The sequence below is a fragment of the Dendropsophus ebraccatus genome, chromosome 3, assembly GCF_027789765.1.
Source record: "Dendropsophus ebraccatus isolate aDenEbr1 chromosome 3, aDenEbr1.pat, whole genome shotgun sequence".
Taxonomy (NCBI): Eukaryota; Metazoa; Chordata; class Amphibia; order Anura; family Hylidae; genus Dendropsophus; species Dendropsophus ebraccatus.
In genome coordinates this window covers 176,628,526-176,647,314 of record NC_091456.1, presented here as the reverse complement: position 1 = coordinate 176,647,314, position 18,789 = coordinate 176,628,526, and the positions used below count along the sequence as shown (strand labels likewise).

At 42.4% G+C, this 18,789-nt stretch overlaps 1 protein-coding gene across 4 annotated transcripts in view; it reads left to right on the top strand.

Annotated features, from left to right (window-relative positions):
- MAPK4 (mitogen-activated protein kinase 4) overlaps nt 1-18,484 on the top strand; it is a 64,005-nt gene extending 45,521 nt beyond the window's left edge. For 3 of the 4 annotated variants that reach the window (XM_069964817.1, XM_069964818.1, XM_069964819.1), the window contains exons 3-6: nt 9,677-9,821; nt 14,457-14,618; nt 14,739-14,940; nt 16,806-18,484. In XM_069964817.1, coding sequence (XP_069820918.1) covers nt 9,677-9,821; nt 14,457-14,618; nt 14,739-14,940; nt 16,806-17,496 — 1,200 coding nt within the window. In that variant the 3' untranslated portion in view covers nt 17,497-18,484. Of the gene's footprint in view, nt 1-9,676; nt 9,822-14,456; nt 14,619-14,738; nt 14,941-16,805 lie in introns of those variants that run through there. The other variant, XM_069964820.1, reaches the window with a different exon arrangement.
- Nucleotides 18,485-18,789: the final 305 nt, after the last annotated feature.

Below are 18,789 nucleotides of genomic sequence, written 5' to 3'. Positions count from 1 at the left end.
GAAATACTGTAACTCTTCCATGGGGAGAAGTGACCCTCCTCTAAGAGCCCACAATGGTGGATGAGTGAGTCACATGGTTGGCCACCTATCTGAATAGATGTCATATTACATTTTCACTATGGAGACCCTCTGGTTAAATGTGGCTTCACCCAGTTGGAGTGTGAAGCAGTTAGTAAGTGAAATCGTAACCGATCCTTGAACCATGGAGAAGCAATGCCTGACCGGGATGCAATGTACCATGTGTAGTGCTTCCCCCTACCCTTCCAGTGGTTATACCACCAGTATACAGTTTGGGTCTATTATAAAGTAGACACTTTCTAGAGCAACAAAGAAAATTTATTAATATTAATCTCATTTTTAGGTCAAAAAGAGGGACATGTAAGGGGTAAAGAGGGACAGAGGGACATGGGTCAAAAGTAGGGACTGTCCCTTCAAAAGATGGACACTTGGGGGGTATGCCTTTAAGGCAGATAGGCCCTCTTCTTCTCTCCTTTGCCAATTCCTGTGATCCATTGGGGCCTTTCTGTTACTATAGATATGTGGTATCCCACCACGGGTGTTGCTAGTAGATACACCCTTCGCAAAAACCTGTACTCCAAGTGTAAGTGGTGATGCAGTCGTGCCTAAGTTTTGCCACTAGATGTCACTAGTATGTATATTGTATACTTAAAGAGGTGTTCCAAGATTTTTATGTTTTAAAAAAAAAATCATTCAACATTATTGCCTAAGTCAAGAAAAACCTCTCCATATCAATTTTTCTTTTCCATCAGCTTCTCCAGTGATGAAAAAGCTCTTTTTATATCTTGTATTGTTTGTTTACAAGCTGCTGTGTCTGTTTACTTACACAGCACACCCAGTGGCCAGAGTTGGAACTGCAGTGTATAAGGAGCTAATCAAATGCCACATGTGCTGCAGCCTCAGGTTTTTTTTACCTAACCAAAATAAAATCATATTGAATTCTAACATTATAATGATCTGACTAAAATATATATATCTTTTCTATTTCAATTTTTTTTTATTTATTAAGAATTAGATCTATTTTGGTCCGGAGATGACAGGAAGCCAGGAGATCAGGAGCAGGCAAGTCACATGACCAGCCCAGTGATCTCCCAGAGCTGACATCTAATGATAGATAAGTATATTAGAAAAGGGTTAACCTTGGTTAACCCTTTCCTAATACAAAAGATCATTTTTCCCTGGAAAACCCCTTTAAGAGTGGGCACAAGATGTAGTAGCATAGTCCAAGGTCAGGGCAGGCGGGTTTCAATCATCGCAGGCGACAAGTACAGTACAAGATCAGATCCTTTTTTAGTGTATATGTTGTTTTTTTCATTGTGAGGATTTACACAGATCAGCCTCTTACTTTTATGTTTCTTTACCCACCAATAAATAGAAATCCTGTATGAAAAAAGATTAAAACAGAAATCTGGAATTATATAAGGATTATGTCATGGCCTATATGCCCAGATGCGTCTTCCAGCCTAATTGAGCTCTATTGATACAAAGAAGAGGAGTTTCTGTGAAGATTCCAGGTTTCTTTTTCATGTTTAGTGTAGCAGAAGATGGAGAAGAAAATGTCTTTATCCAGTCCGATGAACCCTTCTATCATCCCATTGTTCTGTGCGGTGCATACGAGGTTGGGCTGTGCTTCACACAAGTGCTTGAAACTTTATCTCAGCCTTGAACCTTTCATTGCTTCGCTGTACGGAGATAAGCCGAGTGATTTTTATCTTGTTTACATTGAGGTGAGTGTATGGAAATGACGGAAGTCTATGGAAAATTTTCAGGATAGTCCCTGCAGATATTATGTACAATCGGGCAGATGGAATTCTCGAATTCTGTTTTATTATAAATAAATGAAAGGCATAAAAGGGGGAAGACCCTGTCCGTGAGGACTTAACCCCTTAGTGATCACTGATACGGCTTTCCGGTAGCGGAGGGGTTGGGGCAGAATGTGGGGTCCGTCCTATCCCTGAACCAGCTATCACTGTTGTTACTGTTATAACAGCAACTGGCATAGCAGGCATTACCGGCGCCACTGCATGCTTTCATCTCCCCTTAGGCTTTGTTCACACGGAGTAAAACTTGTGGAATTCTCTGCCAAGGAATCCCACCAGCCTCTGTGTCATACTGGGAGTCTATGGGAGGCTTGCGCGCCTCCTCTCTCCACGCTGAAGAATGGACATGTCCATTGACCCTTAGAAAGTTTTCCTTCATGTCACCCTTTCCCTTCTTCCTCCTATAACATATATAAAGGTTTCCATCATGTCCTCCCTTTCCCTTCTTCCTCCTATAACATATATAAAGGTTTCATGCCCCCTTTCCCTTCTTTCTCCTGTAACATATATAAAGGTTTCATGCCCCCTTTCCCTTCTTCCTCCTGTAACATATATAAAGGTTTCCATCATGTTCTCCCTTTCCCTTCTTCCTCCTATAACATATATAAAGGTTTCATGCCCCCTTTACCTTCTTCCTCCTGTAACATATATAAAGGTTTCCATCATGTCCTCCCTTTCCCTTCTTCCTCATATAACATATATAAAGGTTTCATGACCCCTTTCCCTTCTTCCTCCTGTAACATATATAAAGGTTTCCATCATGTTCCCCCCTTTCCCTTCTTTCCTCCAAACTATACAGATTTAGATATATAAGTTTTTCCTGATAGGTTTTAGGACTCACACCCTCCACCATTTTTGTACTTTTTTTCCTTTGCTTCATGTACATTTTTCCATCCTTCTTTCCTGCAGTCATCCATCTTGAAGATGACACAATTTATAGGATAATGTGCAAAGTAAAGAACATAATTCACAGAAAAAGCATAGAATCAGCAGAGCGTAGCTAAACCGTGATTTATTTCATAGTATAAGAAATCTGTCTATACAGCTGATCATTTTGTGGAAAAACTAGTTTTTGTTTTTTTTTACAAAAACAGTCCTGTCCTCGGGTTGGGTGCAAGTTTCGCAGCTTAGTTCCATTGAAGTAAATGGAGCTGAATTGCAATACCACACACAACCTGAGGACAGGGGTGGCACTGTTATTGCAAGAAAGTAGCTGTGATTTTCTTCTAATAATTTCCTGGATAACCCCTTTAAATACGGCAGCAGATTTGCTGTCCCATGCTCTTGGCTGCCGGTTCACAACATCTAGTGCCAGCATGGCTGGACAATGACTGCGGAACAAACACGAGCGAATCAGCATTCATGGAGTATTGTGGTTGCTCGGCTGGTCACTACTGACACTCTGTGTCCCACAATCAGCTTTTATTACTGTTTGCACTTGATTGATGAGGTCAGCCTTGGACTCGGTGGCCCCAACAAACACAGGCCGATTCAGCCCAGGCTTTAGAAATCCTGGATGTTCCGTGCAGCGCTGTCCATGTGAAACCTCTCTAGAATTTGCATTGATTTAGCTCAGATCCGGTTCTTTGTAACTCAAGATTAGCATTGTGTCAAAGTTATTGGAGGGACGTGGAGGTGTGCACCCTCCCCTCCCTCCCGCCCATAGTAGTATCAGTAACAAGATGGTTTACTAGAACTATAGTACCGTATAATGAAATCTCCTATATCACACCTAATATACTGCAATCTTATTAGTCCGAGCAATTACGTCACTGCTAGATATGGAAACCATGGCTCTAGAGATGACACAGAAAGCTACCAGATTATATTGTGTTCGGGTAAAAGAAACCTTTTAATTAAGAAAGTCTGGAGTCCAGGCTGTAGAGCTCACAGAGCATTGTCTAGACTGGATACAATTGTATCACTTCTCAGCTGAGAGCAGGACTAGCTATGTACAGTGACAGTGTATCAGTCTGGGGTCCAGGCTGTAGAGCTCACAGAGCATTGTCTAGACTGGATACAATTGTATCACTTCTCAGCTGAGAGCAGGACTAGCTATGTACAGTCTATCAGTCTGGAGTCCAGGCTGTAGAGCTCACAGAGCATTGTCTAGCCTGGATACACTTGTATCACTTCTCAGCTGAGAGCAGGACTAGCTATGTACAATATATCAGTCTGGGGTCCAGGCTGTAGAGCTCACAGAGCATTGTCTAGACTGGATACAATTGTATCACTTCTCAGCTGAGAGCAGGACTAGCTATGTACAATGTATCAGTCTGGGGTCCAGGCTGTAGAGCTCACAGAGCATTGTCTAGACTGGATACAATTGTATCACTTTTTAGCTGAGAGCAGGACTAGCTATGTACAATGTATCAGTCTGGGGTCCAGGCTGTAGAGCTCACAGAGCATTGTCTAGACTGGATACAATTGTATCACTTCTCAGCTGAGAGCAGGACTAGCTATGTACAATGTATCAGTCTGGAATCCAGGCTGTAGAGCTCACAGAGCATTGTCTAGACTGGATACAACTGTATCACTTCTCAGTTGAGAGCAGGACTAGCTATGTACAATTAATTAGTGTGGGGTCCAGACTGTAGAGCTCACAGAGCATTGTCTAGACTGGATACAACTATCACTTCTCAGCTGAGAGCAGGACTAGCTATGTACAATGTATCAGTCTGGAGTCCAGACTGTAGAGCTCACAGAGCATTGGCTAGACTGGATACAACTGTATCCACTTATCAGCACGACTAGTCATGTACGATATATCCATATCTCTTTGCATTCTACAGTAATGAAGAAGACGCTCATAATATGTGCACAGTTTTTTCCTTCATATAGGAATTACGCTTTAGTGACGATAAACCTTTTTAACCCCTTTAATCTTACACAGTTAAAGCCAAACAACCCCTAAACAGTTCATAAGGGCACTATACAGCCTGACCATAGTGTATAATGCCTACACCAGTCACCTTTGCCTGAATTTAGTCCAAAGAACAAAGCAAAAGTAGAATTAAAAAAAAAAAAAAATCTAAAAATTTCATCCGACGCGTTTGTTTTCATTCATTTTCTGCCAGCAAATGAAATCCGCACTAGAGGACACCGAAAACATTAGACTAATTTGATAACACTCTGCTGCTCTTGTGCAACGTCTGATTCAGCAGTGCTAATGATAACAGGGAGCCCGCCGCTTGGATCTCTTCCCAGATAATGCGTTCCAGTTGCGCGGCGTGTCGGAGAGACGGAGATTAGAACAATTGAAATATCTAATCTATTAGGGATGCTGTCACTACTACAGGAATGTTAACACTCTCTATTATGGACCGACCACATTGGTCATTTTTGAGCAGAATTTATCAAAAATTTGAAGTAATTGGTAAAGTGGTTGTCCTGTAAAGACAACCTAATTCTGTATGGTATGTAAGAACTTATGTATGTTGTAGAGGAGGTATCACCCTGACTACTCTCACATTGGTGGCCAACTATAGAACCGACTTAAAGGGGTTGTCTGTTGATGCCCCTAGAGAACAGGGTCCCAAATCTCCTACTTGATTAAATAAACATCCCCTATGCAGACTGCTGCTTCATTTATTGTCTAAGCAAGCTGACTGAGATATCCGGGTACAATCCATGGCTCTCCAGTAACTTCCATAGTGAATGGAGCAGTAGTGTGTGTGTATGACCATTGGGGTTCTAGCAGTCAGATTCCTGAGATCATACACTTATCTAGGGATGGTCCAAATCTGCCGAGGTTGGGGTTCGTATGAACCCGAACGCTCGGCAGCAGATTCCCGCTGTCTGCCCGCTCTGTGGAGTGGGCGGATCCAGCGGGAGGAACGCCTGGAAAACTGGGATACAGCCTATGGCTATGGCTGTATCCCAGTTTTCCAGACGGTCCTCCCGCTGGATCCGCCCGCTCCACGGAGCGGGCAGACAGCGGGAGTCATTACCGAGGGTTCGGACCATCCCTACACTTATCCCTTATTTCTGTGGATGTGGGAGATGTCTTAATGGTAGAATAACCTCCTCAAAGGGGCATTCCCATCTCACAAAGTTATCCTCTATCGACGATCTTTAAAACGGGTATCCAGAATCCTGTTAGAATAGAGAAGTTGGCCACCAATCCATTAATTCTCTTTGGGAGCTGCAGAAGGGGAGTAGTGTTTGTTTCTGGCAGCTCACATACAGAATGAGTGGAGCAGGGCCCCAATGTTCGACCATAGGGGATAACTTCGTCAGATGAGAATACTCCTTCAAGGTATCCATACATATGGGATAGCTGTAGGCTTACCCTTTGTACTCCAATCTCCTTATACAGATGAGATAGCTGTACTCTGAACCTTTATATTCCAATGCCCTCATACACATGGGATACCTGTAGGCTGAACCTTTGTACTCCGATCCCTACATACACATGGAATAGGTGAAGACTGAACCATTGTACTCTGATTTCTCCATGCACATGGAATAGCTGTACGCTGAACCTTTGTACTTCGAAACCTCCATACACATGGAGTAGCTGTAGGTTGAACTATTGTACTCTGATCCCACCATACTGTACACATGGGGTAGCTGTAGACTGAACCGTTGTACTCCGATGCCTCTATACATGTGGTATAGGTGTAGATTGAACCATTGTACTCTTATTCCTCCATATACATGGGATAGCTGTAGACTGAACCATTGAACTCTGATTCCTCCATATACAGTGGTCCCTCAACATACAACATTAATTGGTCCCAGGACGACCATTATATGTTGAAACCATTGTATCTTGAGACCAAAACTCTATGGAAAACTGGCCCAGGTAGAGCAGCACAGGACATATAGTATCACACTATACTCAGAGAATCACTACTAGACAACCAACCAGTGCATGCACTTCACTAATACTGGGGTTTTACCAGTAAAATGTCCAGTTTCATTGGTTGATCATCTAGTTATTTACATGTGCCAAAGATCCTGACTGTCTGTAGCATTGTATACTGTATGTTGAGTCTGGTCTCAAGTTACGATGGTCCAGAAAGGACCATTGTATGTTGAAAATATTGTATCTTGAGGCCATTGTAAGTTGAGGGATCACTGTACATAGGATAGCTGTAGACTGAACCATTGTACTCCAGTCTCATCATACACATGGAATAGGTGTAGACTGAAACTTTGTACTCTGCTCCCACCATACACATGGAACAGCTATAGGCCAAACCTTTCCACTTATTTCCAAGAAGCTATTAATCCAGTCCATTTTGGAAACCAGCAATGGAACAGGTTTTCGTATTCCAACCAATTTTATCTACTTACATTCCCATTATTAAGTTTTAGTCAGATGTTGAGTATAATTGGGTGGTAAGACACCAGGTTGGATCACTTCATCGGTTCACCTTTTGGGCCTCTCCGGTGATGGTGAACGACCATCTGGGAAAATGACCTCATGCCAGTTGTAACAAGATGTTACGTATCTGGTGGGCTGACTCCTGGGAGTGATGGCTGTACATAAGTCCTGCACAACTTTTATTATCTCTTTAATGATGAAATCCCAGAGGAGACGAAGGTCCCAGATAGCATGTGAGTCACAAGATCTCCTCATGTACTTTGCTTTGTTTTAAAACGTCTTTGATTTACAGTTATTAGATCATTCTCCTCGTACTGAGACATTACATAATCCTTTTATAGACCAAGCCATGAAGCTAATCAGTAATATCTACGATGAGTTACATCCTGTATTATACTTCAGAGCTGCACTCACTATTCTGTTCATAGCCAGGCACATTCCTAACAGTGTAGCTAAACTCTTATCGTAACCCAGGGCAGCCCGGTGGTGTCAGCTATGGTAGGTGGTAGCGTACCTTCTCAGCTCTTGTCATGGGGCCTGAGTGGAAGCCCCCCCCCCGGTACTAGACACGCTCTGTTCAAAGTTTGGCGCAGTGCAGGTGTTTGTGCAGATGCACAGTACAGGTTATGATAGTCTCTTGGATAAGGTGCATTAATACAGGAGATAACTTTGGTGACTGTGATCCCTTGAAGTGAGCTGAGTACTTGGAATACTTTTAAACTTTACAGCTGCCCGCTGGAATACTGAATAAGTCAATCACTGCTTTCCTAGTAGGTATACTGGAAAATACTGGGATGTTTAAGAAAGTCTCTTGTTACTAGAAATAGACTTGACTTTTGGTTGTGACAGTGGATTGCCTGCAGCAGAGAAAGAGATAGAGTAACCTATCCAGACTCTTAGGGCCACATGTATCATCCGGCGAACGGATGATTTTCGGCGGAAAGTGCCGATTTGCGTATTTTTTTATACGCAAATGGCCGATCTGCGAATAAAATATTTGCAAATCGGCACTTTCTGCCGAGTACGCCAGGGGGGGCGGAAAGGGGGCGTGTAGTGGGCGGAACGGAGGGCGCGGACTCAGAGTCCGCGCGATTTACCATCCGTTCCGCCCAAATGTACGCCGAAAACCTACTCCAGTCCTCAGCTGGCGTAGGTTTTCGGCGGTGCGCACCAGCGCGCACGGGATTTATGTAGAGGCAGTCCGCCTCTACATAAATCCCCGTAGCGCCGGAGCTGCGGGGGCATTTATAAGTCCGGCGTAAAAAACGCCGGACTTAATAAATGCCCCCCATAGATACTAAGCTGTGGGGGCTTAAGAGATTAAGTAGCTACATCCACAAGTATAAACATCAGCCTAATGCTGTCAATGGGCACTGGGTGACATGGATCCAGTAACACAGGCCCCACCTAGTGGATAAAGCTACATTGGGAAGATCCCTAAGGAAACCTAAGCACACTGCAGCAGAGTTCCCGGTTTTAACTGCTCTTACCTAACTGTAACTGCTGACTTGAATCCTGTCAACTTATCAGGATGAGAAAAGTATTGTCCCCCAGCGTGGATAGCATTCCCGTTTTCCCCGTCTACAGCAGCCTCACAGCGAGGTTCAATAGCCAGACACGGCTTGGTTAGAAAGATACTTGGAAAAAAAAGACTGAACATAAGGTCCCCACAGATGGGTCCTGGCCTCAAGGCCAGGCTCTGTAAAATACTGCAGCACAACAAACCCTTGGGTATTTCTCTGTGGAAAACCCTTATTAAACAAACCTTAACTAGCTCTACCTCAGAATATATACCCTTCAGTGAGCTCTTTGATTGGGTAAGAAGACATCAGGAAACTAACACTCTAGCTTACAATAGGCTAGTGGAATAGAGGAGGGACAACTGTGAGTTACCCTAGAAAGGGATTGGATCAGCTTAAAAGACAGTGGCATACAGAGGAAAGTACATGAGTTAACCTTCTAGTAAACCCCCTTCAGCTGTGGTACATAGTGTATAGAAATCTACCTTCATCCCAGAGCATACAGATACATATCTATATCAACCTACACCTGCTAATTACAGCAGTGACAGACCCGCTCTGGGACACTGCACTCTTATAATGTGGGGGAACCATTTATATCTATATATAATGACAGGGCAAGCATTGAGCGAGCAGGCAGTGCTGTGAGATCTGAGCCCAAAAGGGTAGAAACAATCAGGTAAGTAATGTATTCAGAATGTAATGGAAAGGAGAAGCCTAGACAGTCAAGTTGCTGGTGCCGGTCATGGCTGAATTGAAGTGGGAGGGGCAACAATAACACTTCCTATTTAAGGTGAATAACCCAACAGTTTTCTTTTTTTTTTAAATCACAATAAATGTAAATCATGGAAGGGATCAGATGATTTGTTAGCTGCCCAAGATTTCTACAGGAACATAGAACTAAACCCAAGGGAACCAAACAAGTCAATAGGTGAATACTGGAGTTCCTCTTTAACATTTTTATCTTGTCTTCCATTGTCTTTCAGGGTTATCTCTCGGAAGGGCTGGTGACTAAGTGGTATCGATCTCCTCGCCTTCTCCTCTCACCTAATAACTATACCAAAGCCATTGATATGTGGGCGGCCGGGTGCATATTAGCAGAAATGTTAACAGGGAGGATGCTGTTTGCAGGTGAGTACATGTCTATATATGTTTGTTAGCTAACCCTTTGCTCACTTTAAAGGGAATGTTTCATGTATAGAATTATAGATTCTTTATGACATTTATTAGATATCATTATAAGGAAAAATCTATCTATCTATCTATCTATCTATCTATCTATCTATCTATCTATCTATCTATCGTGGCAGCCATATTTGACACCCTTCCATCCTGTTTTGACTGGACAGTATGACAGGGTTTGTACTTTTTGGCAATTACAATGCATATAGAGCCTTATCTATGTGTATAGTGTATGATTGTTCTGCTCTGCCTTATCTCAGCTTCCACCTGTACAATAGATCTGTAAACTCACCATCCCTATAATGATAATAGGATCGATAGTCGAATTTGTGACACTCCTGCTTTGGTTTAGCTTTTTTTTCAGGTTTCACATGAAGATGATGTCAGTCCTAGCGGCCTGTTTAAAGGGGTTATCCAGGATTAGAAAAAAGTGGCCCCTTTCCTTCAGAGACAGCGCCACTCTTGTCTGCAATTTAGGTGGGGTTTTGCAACTTAGTTCCATTGAAGTGAATGGAACTTAATTGCAAACCACACCTGACCTGGAGACAAGGGTCGTTTTGTCTCTGGAAGAAAGTGGCCATGTCTTTCCAACACTGGATAACCCCTTTAAAAGGGCATCATTCTGCCCTCTATTGCCTATTGATTGCATCTCACTCCTGTTCCCTGGGTTATTGTTACTGGTTTGACTCCCTGATTGACGTCCCCTGGTTTCATGTTCAGAGAGAGAGACGCGCAAGCCACCCATAGACTGTCATTATGACAAGGAGGCTGGCGGCATTCCGCCACTTTTCCTCTGTGTGCACATAGCCTTAGGGCACTATTACACAGAGCGATTTTTAACAATTAACGACTAATGATACACAATCGAAAACGAGATTGTTTATCGTTAACCTGAAATCGTTCACCATATTACACAGAACGATAATCGTTTTTGCGATAGTTAATTTCTTCTGATCCGAGCAAAACAATGAACAATGCGCAATTACACTGAACGATTAGTGAACAAATGCGGAACTTGAGCAAACAAATGTGGAATTACAGCGAACGATTAGCAAACGATAAACAATAATTTTAGGTTCAGATCTAAATCAACAACATACGAACAATTTTTCAATCGTTGCCTGCAATTACACAGAATAATTATTGTTTAAATTCGAACTATTTTTCGCACGATAATCGTCCCGTGTAAGGGCCCTAATTCTCCACATTTGAGTCTAGCCAGCATCAAAAAAATGACTTCTCTGCTACATGCCTAGAGCAGAGATGACTCTTCCCATTCTGTCCTAGTCTATACGGAAAAGCTGGCAAGTGAACTGTAGGTAATAGGAAATGTCAGCCTATGGTGACATCTCTAGCCGCCAGTCTGAATAGTCAGTATATATGTAAAACAAAATTTCTATGGTACATATATACTGTATTTATTTATTTTGATTTTCCAAGAAAAGAAGTGGCTAAAGTTAGAGGGTTATTTGGGAAAAGTTTTTGAATGTTCCTTAGGGAAAGGTTTTTTTATGGTGGAGTTCCCCTTTAATAAACACGTTTTAGACAGCCGGATGTGGACGTGATTCCAGCTTTGATGTGAATCTGCCGTCTCTGCAGATTTAACCACCCATTGCAGCGGATTGTTAAATAAGCCTAGTGTAGCTTACTTTCCTAATTGCCGTGCCACACATCGATTGCCACAGCAGGATAATGAAGTCCCACGTGACTCATTACGGGCCGAGAAATAGGAAAGCAGCAACATGCATGTGAAGTTTTTACTACTGCGCTCAAACCAGACATCTTCCTATACTTAACCCTCAAGTGTCACACAATGATTTGACTTCCGTCCACTAAAAAAATGACTGCTTTTGAGCATCTTTGCGTTGATTCCCAGTTGCCTCCTCGTCTCGTCTCTCTGCTTGATGGGATTGTGTTGGAGGACATGACAGACAATCCATCCCCTTTCACATTGTGCTGGGAGATGAAGCTGTCCATCTCCACCAGGAGAATAATTTTCTATATTCCCTCCAGATGGTACAGTACGCCTGCCAGACTCCATTATAGATCCCACTCATTCAGAGTCTTGTTGGAGGTGCGGCTAGAGCGTAGTACAATGGATCACATATGTTGGGGTTGTGCTGTAGCCAGGAGGCTTTGGGAAGATAAATGGCCCTATTCAATGTATTGTATGAATGTTTCCTGATCGCAAAAAAAAGTTTTATGGCCTCCCTTAACTCATCAAAAATTTTGCTCTCAGATTTTTTTCTAACAGCATGTATCTGGTGCGGGTATGGCACGATATATGTGAGCAAGCCAGTGTGCCAACGTAGATTACGAACATAGGGGGGATTTATCAAACATGGTGTAAAGTGAAACTGGCTCAGTTGCCCCTAGCAACCAATCAGATTCCACCTTTTATTTTCCAAAGAGTCTGTGAGGAATGAAAGGTGGAATCTGATTGGTTGCTAGGGGCAACTGAGCCAGTTTAACTTTACACCATGTTTGATAAATCTGTATACTGTATACTGCCCATTGGCGATATGACTCTTAGGATGATGTCATATGGGATCTTTATGACCATGTGACGCCCATAGAAGTTCATCTTTCTACTATGCCTTGTTGGAAGTAGGCCTCCACCCCATTGGTGGTTCCTCAATGTATTACCCAGACAACTAAATTAAAGAACATCTTCAGGATGTCAAGATTGATCAACATGTTCTGAGGGGGATAAAGGCAACCAACAAAACACAGTAATCACTGAACTCAAGGAGAACAGTGAAAAAACTCAAATGAAGTACTCACTCAAGAGTCTCCACTGATGCCCCCCAAAATTTAAATATGCAAAACAGAGTCCATGGAGCCTCGGTTTCGAGTCTCAAAACACGGGATAGCCTCCATGATGGGGAGAGCACCACACCACCCTGATAGATAGCCCCTTAAGTCCCACTCGATTGCGAGTATTGGAACATAAATAGGGAAACAACAGGGTGGCCCCTTTTTGTCAACGTCTAACTCAAGGTGCGAGTATTGTGATCATGACAAGGGCTTGCCAAGGCAGGCATCCATCCACAGACAGCTGTTTCGGGGTATTTGCCCCTCGTCAGTGTGAAGCAAGATTCTGGCTAGTTGGGACAATGACAAATCAACCAACAAAACACAGTAATCACTGAACTCAAGGAGATCAGTAAAAAAATTCCAATGAAGTACTCAATCAAGAGTCTTCACTGATGCCCCCAAAAATTTAACAATGCTAAACAAGAGTCCGTGGAGCCAAGGTTAGTTGTCTCAAAACATGGTATAGCCAGATATCTCTAGGCACTGACTTACCAATACAACCCATATTAAATCTAAAATGGGCAAGCAATCAGCTGTTCTCCATTACTTTTTCCCCTGAGGAAGCAAGCCCTTCTTCTACAATATGCGCAGGGCAAGGTAAATTTGTTTAGCTCTGTTTTGATTAGCTTCTTTTGGTGCAGACGTTTTGTGGGAAAACGCATACATAACAAGAAGAAGTGTCAGCTCACTGTATGACAAATCCAGTAATCCCCTGGTAATAGGAGCAGGTGAAGAGTACACAGCCCGGGATACAGGATACAGGATAAAAAAAAAGCCATACCGCCGCGTTTCAGGATCTCGCCACATAGTCATGGCAAAACTATGCCATGACTATGGTGCAAGACCCTGAAACGTGTCGGAGTGCTTTTTAAAAAAAAAATCTTGTATTCACATATTTAAAATGTTTGGATTTTTTATGGAAGAATTTTTGGAGCTGTGGACTTTCTACTCATTTGGCACTTGTTTTGTACACACCCATGATTCATATATTTGAGTGTGTTTATGCGTATTTTATAGTGTTTGTTTGTTTTTTTGTGTGTGTGTGGGGGGGATACTTGATTCAGTATATTGTTGGTGAGAAAATGTCGGCTGTATATACACCATGGGCGAGATTTATCAAACTTGTGTAAAGTAGAATTGTCTTAGTTGCCCCTAGCAACCAATCAGATTCCACCTTTCATTTTTCAAAGAATCTGTGAGGAATGAAAGGCAGTATCTGATTGGTTGCTAGGGGCAACTACTTTACACCAGTTTGATAAATCTTCCCCAGATGTCTACCAGAGATTCTCTTTGAAATACACTGTGACTTCTTATTGGTAGATGACTTTGGTTCATCTCTCATTCACGTAAATAACAAGATGGGCCTCAGAAGTGTGCTACAGTGTGGCTTCACACTGATGTCCATGGTGTATGGGCATGCCAACAGTGGCCTGGTACTATACGTTGCAGTATTAATTATCTAGCCGTGTTGACTTTATATAGCACCGTTATTAGTTTACTTTTCATTATATTTAATAACTGCAGACTGCAGTATAGTTTTGTATTATTTCAGCATGGTAGCCATGATTAAGGATGCATAACGCACCAGAAACATGTTGGCATTATGAGGGAATAAAGTATATGCAGGGTACAGCACAATGCATTATACAAGGTACAGTCATCCCTGACACTAGAGACTGGGGACCTCTATAATCTTTAAGAGAGCTACTATGGAATGATACTTAGGACTACTATTGATGGATAACCAGATATATTCTATGGTTGTAGGAAATCATGAACTGGAGCAGATGCAACTGATTTTGGACACAATCCCCGTCGTTCACAAGGAAGACAAGGAAGAACTGCTGAAAGTCATGCCATCATTTGTCAACTCCAACTGGGAGGTCAAGAGGCCCCTGAGGAAACTTCTACCTGAAATGAACTTGGAAGGTGGGTGCCATTGGTTAGCAGATTTTCATTTGATAGTTAAGATATAACACTGCTGTAAACATCCAATTCATGATAAAAACAGCTTTGTATTATTTCTAATAATAATTTTAATTATTTTAGCCATTGATTTTTTGGAAAAGATTTTGACCTTTAACCCAATGGACCGGTTGACAGCTGAAGCTGCTCTACAGCACCCATATATGTCTCCATATTCCTGTCCCGAGGATGAGCCAATATCCCTGCACCCATTCCGTATTGAGGATGAAATTGATGATATTTTACTAATGGAAGCCAGCCAGAGCCAGTTATCCAACTGGGACAGGTGGGAAATGGTCCTTCTCTTATAGGTTGCAAATTATATCTGCAAAAATATTTTGAGTCATTGTCCTATTTCATTAATGGGGGCTCCTGTTTCTACCCTGGTGGATTAGTTTGCCCCTTTCTGGAAGTAATATCTACTAAGGGGGTTGTCAAGCTAGTAGAATGTTTTTTAGATGGTCACCATGTCCCCACTGATTTTCACTTTTGGCCAATCACTGGCTGCGTTATTTCGCTGCTCTGGGGCGTGATTGGCTGAACAGGCTTTCTCTTTGTTGAGGACCAGGAAATGAGGATCAGTGAGGATGTTGTGAATATTAAAACAACATTATTAAAGGGGTTATCCAGGATCAGAAAATCATGGCCGCTTTCCTCCAGAAACAGGGCCACTCTTGTTTCCAGTTTGGGTGCAATTTTGCTCCTTTAGGGCCCTTGCACACTAAGGAAAATCATGACGTGTCACTTATTTGGCCAGACGGGGAATCCTCCCGATCATAGAATAAAGTCTATGGGACAGGCAGATAGTCGAGCGAAAGCGCACACGGAATCCGCGCCATATTATCCGCTTGATTTCCTCAGTGTGCAAGTGCCCTAAAGCTCCATTCACTTCAGTAGAACTGAGCTGCAGAACCACATCCAGACTGGAGACAAGGGTTGTGCTGTTTGGGGAAAAAAGCTGCCATGTTTTTCTAGGCCTGGATAACCCCTTTAAGGGATTGGGGAGGTGGGTAAAATATATTTCCAGTAATACCTTGGTCTCCAAACACCTCTGTGTTCTGACATTTCGGTATTTGGAAAACATTTCCCCCTGAAGTTTTGTTCGGTAGCCGAGCAAAATCAAGGGAGATCATTGAGAACACCCAGGTTACAGGAGCGGGGATTCCCTTCATAATGGGTTTTCCCCACAGCAGAGACAGAGAGGCAGGAGGGGGTTGCCATTTGAGCTTGCCGCTCCGCCCTTGCTTCTTCCCGCTGCGGGGAACAACTCCTCCAGTCTGCACCAGCTGTCAGCACCCATCTCCAGGCCGCTATTGCTGAAGCAAGGGAGCTGGCAGCCTGGAAATGGGTGCCAGCAGCTGGAGCTGGCTGGACGAGCAAGGGCGGTGCGGCAAGTTCAAACAGCAATCCACCCCTGCCTTTCTCTCTGCCTCCGATGCGGGGAACACACTGTAAAGGAGCGGGGATTCCCATCATAATGGCGGGAATCCCTGCTCTAAAAAGGTGTTCCCTGAACCCGTTTACAGCAGGGATTCTCGTCATTATGACAGGAATCCCCGCTCCTTTACAGCAAGTAGTGGTACAAGATGCACCGCTACTTACTGAAAGTCTTTACACTCTGCAATGAGCTTTACATTTGTTCCCTATGGGAACACAGAGCTCGGTTCTTGAACTGCTTGGTTCTGGAACAGCCTTCCACAACCGATTAAAAACAGAGGTATTACTGTATTTATTTTTACTGTAAGTCATCCACACAGGAGAGACTACTTCAAATGTAATTTACTGAGTTGGGATCACATGACCCATCTCCAATAATGAAAGGGCTCTAAATGTATGAATGCAGCTGAGCTGGGATGAAATAAATGGCACTGCAGCAAATTTGCTGGTAGGTCAGCATTCTATGTCTAAAAAATAGCCCTCTTTATACAAACAAAAGGGGAGATTTATCAAAGGGTGTAAAATATATAAAGGGGTAAACTGCCCCAGCAACCAATCAGAGCTCTGCTCTCAGCTTTGCTAAAATGAAAGCTGAGCTGTGATTGGTTGCTGTGGGCAGTTTAAACCAGTGTATATTTTACACCCTTTGATAAATCTCTCCGAGAATGTATACAGACATAACTAGACATAATTTAATACTATATTTTCTTGTAGGTATCAAGTGAGTTTATCGTCAGACATGGACTGGAGACAAGATCAGAGCCTTGGTATGAGCGACGTTCAGCGAGATCCCCGTGCGGGGTCAGGATCCCAAGCAGAAGAAGCTCAGGTCGACCCTCGAAAATACTCTCAAAGTAGCTCGGAAAGGTTCCTGGAACAGTCCCACTCCTCAATGGACCGGGTTTTTGAGGGAGATTGTGGAAGGTCGTGCGAGTATAAAGTCGGCTCTCCATCCTATCTGGATAAATTATTATGGAGAGACAACAAACCGCACCACTATTCAGAACCTAAACTCATTTTAGATCTGTCCTCCTGGAAACAAACCGCCATCCCCCCCACGGGAGACCTTGCGCGGGAAGAAGAGCCATCCAACCTCTTTTTGGAAATCGCTCAATGGGTCAAGAGCACCCAGGCAGGTCTTGAATGTCCCGCGAGCCCCATTACTGAGACCCAGAAGGACCATGAACAATGTCAACCATGTCCTCCTCATCACACCCCCAGCGATCTCTCCAAGGATGCCGAATCTTCTTTCGACCTGGATGTTTTTATTACCAGGGCGCTAAAATTATGTTCTAGCCAGGAAGAGATGCCAGACAACAAACTCAAGGATATCAATGGGGCTTGTATTCCCGAACATCCGAATGATATAGCTCAGAAGGAGGTGTTTCATAAGGACAGGTGGTAGGACGTGTGGTTGGACCATTCTATGGGATTATGTCCATAAAGTATTTATGACCATTTGCGGTCAGTATGATTGAAGATTCTACTGAGCAAATTTTTTTTTTTTTAACGTCACGATATTTCAGCTTGTATCAATAACATGGTGCAACCTACTTTACACGCCTCAAACATCTCAGATAACATTCGAGATTAAAGGGCAGTCAGATTTATTTCTGTATCCGTAACCGGCTGATGTAACCTCATTACATAGCAAAAAAAAAATAATAATAATGTTAATGCCTTTTATATAAAGGCTCGCAAAAAATCACTGCTCAATATTTGATGCCTTACAGTAATACTTGATGAAAGGAGAAGATTGCATTTATTGATTTTTCTCTGGTGCAAATAGAAGTGATCAAAGATTTCCATATACGACATTGACTTCATATTGCCCTTAGGCTCTTGCATATCATTTATTATAATTTTGCTCATTAAAATGTAAATTAAAGGGGTAAAAAAAAAAAAAATTCAACTGGTGTCAGAAAGTTATATAGATTTGTAAAGTACTTTCAGTACTTATCAGCTGCTGTATGTCTTGCAGGAAGTGGTGTATGTTTTTCAGTCTGACACAGTGCTCTCTGCTGCCACCTCTGTCCGAGGCAGGAACTGTCTAATGCAAGGATGGGGAACCTTTGGCCCTCCAGCTGTTGCAAGACTACAATTCTCATCATGCCTGAAAAGCCTGTCCAGGCATGATAGGAATTGTAGTTTTACAACAGCTGGAGGGTCGAAGGTTCCCCATGCCTTGTCTAATGCAAAATAAATTTTCTACAGGGATTTGCTGCTCTGGACAGTTCCTGACAGAGGTGGCAGCAGAGAGCACTGTGTCACACTGGAAAGAATACATCACTTTCTACAGGACATACAGCAGCTGATAAGTACTGGAAGACTTTTTTTTTTTTTCCAAAATCTGTATAACTCTCTGACACCAGTTGATCCGAAATGTCTTTTCTATGGAGAACCCTTTTAAATAATTATGAAAAATATTATAAAGTATCTAAAAAAGTAAAATTGTTAGAAATTGTTCACAATTTAAAGCAAATTTTAAAATAATATTAACCACTTTTATTGATTGGTTATTACACCAAAATTTAGTAAATTTACAAAATAGGAAAAAAAATCAGATTTTAAATTCAAATTCACACTCAACTAACGAATAAAGTAAAACTAAAAAAAAAAAAAAATTCTATCTATAATTAAGATCTAATATAATAATTTAATGTGGATTGTATATTTGCAGCATGGAAAAAATATTCTA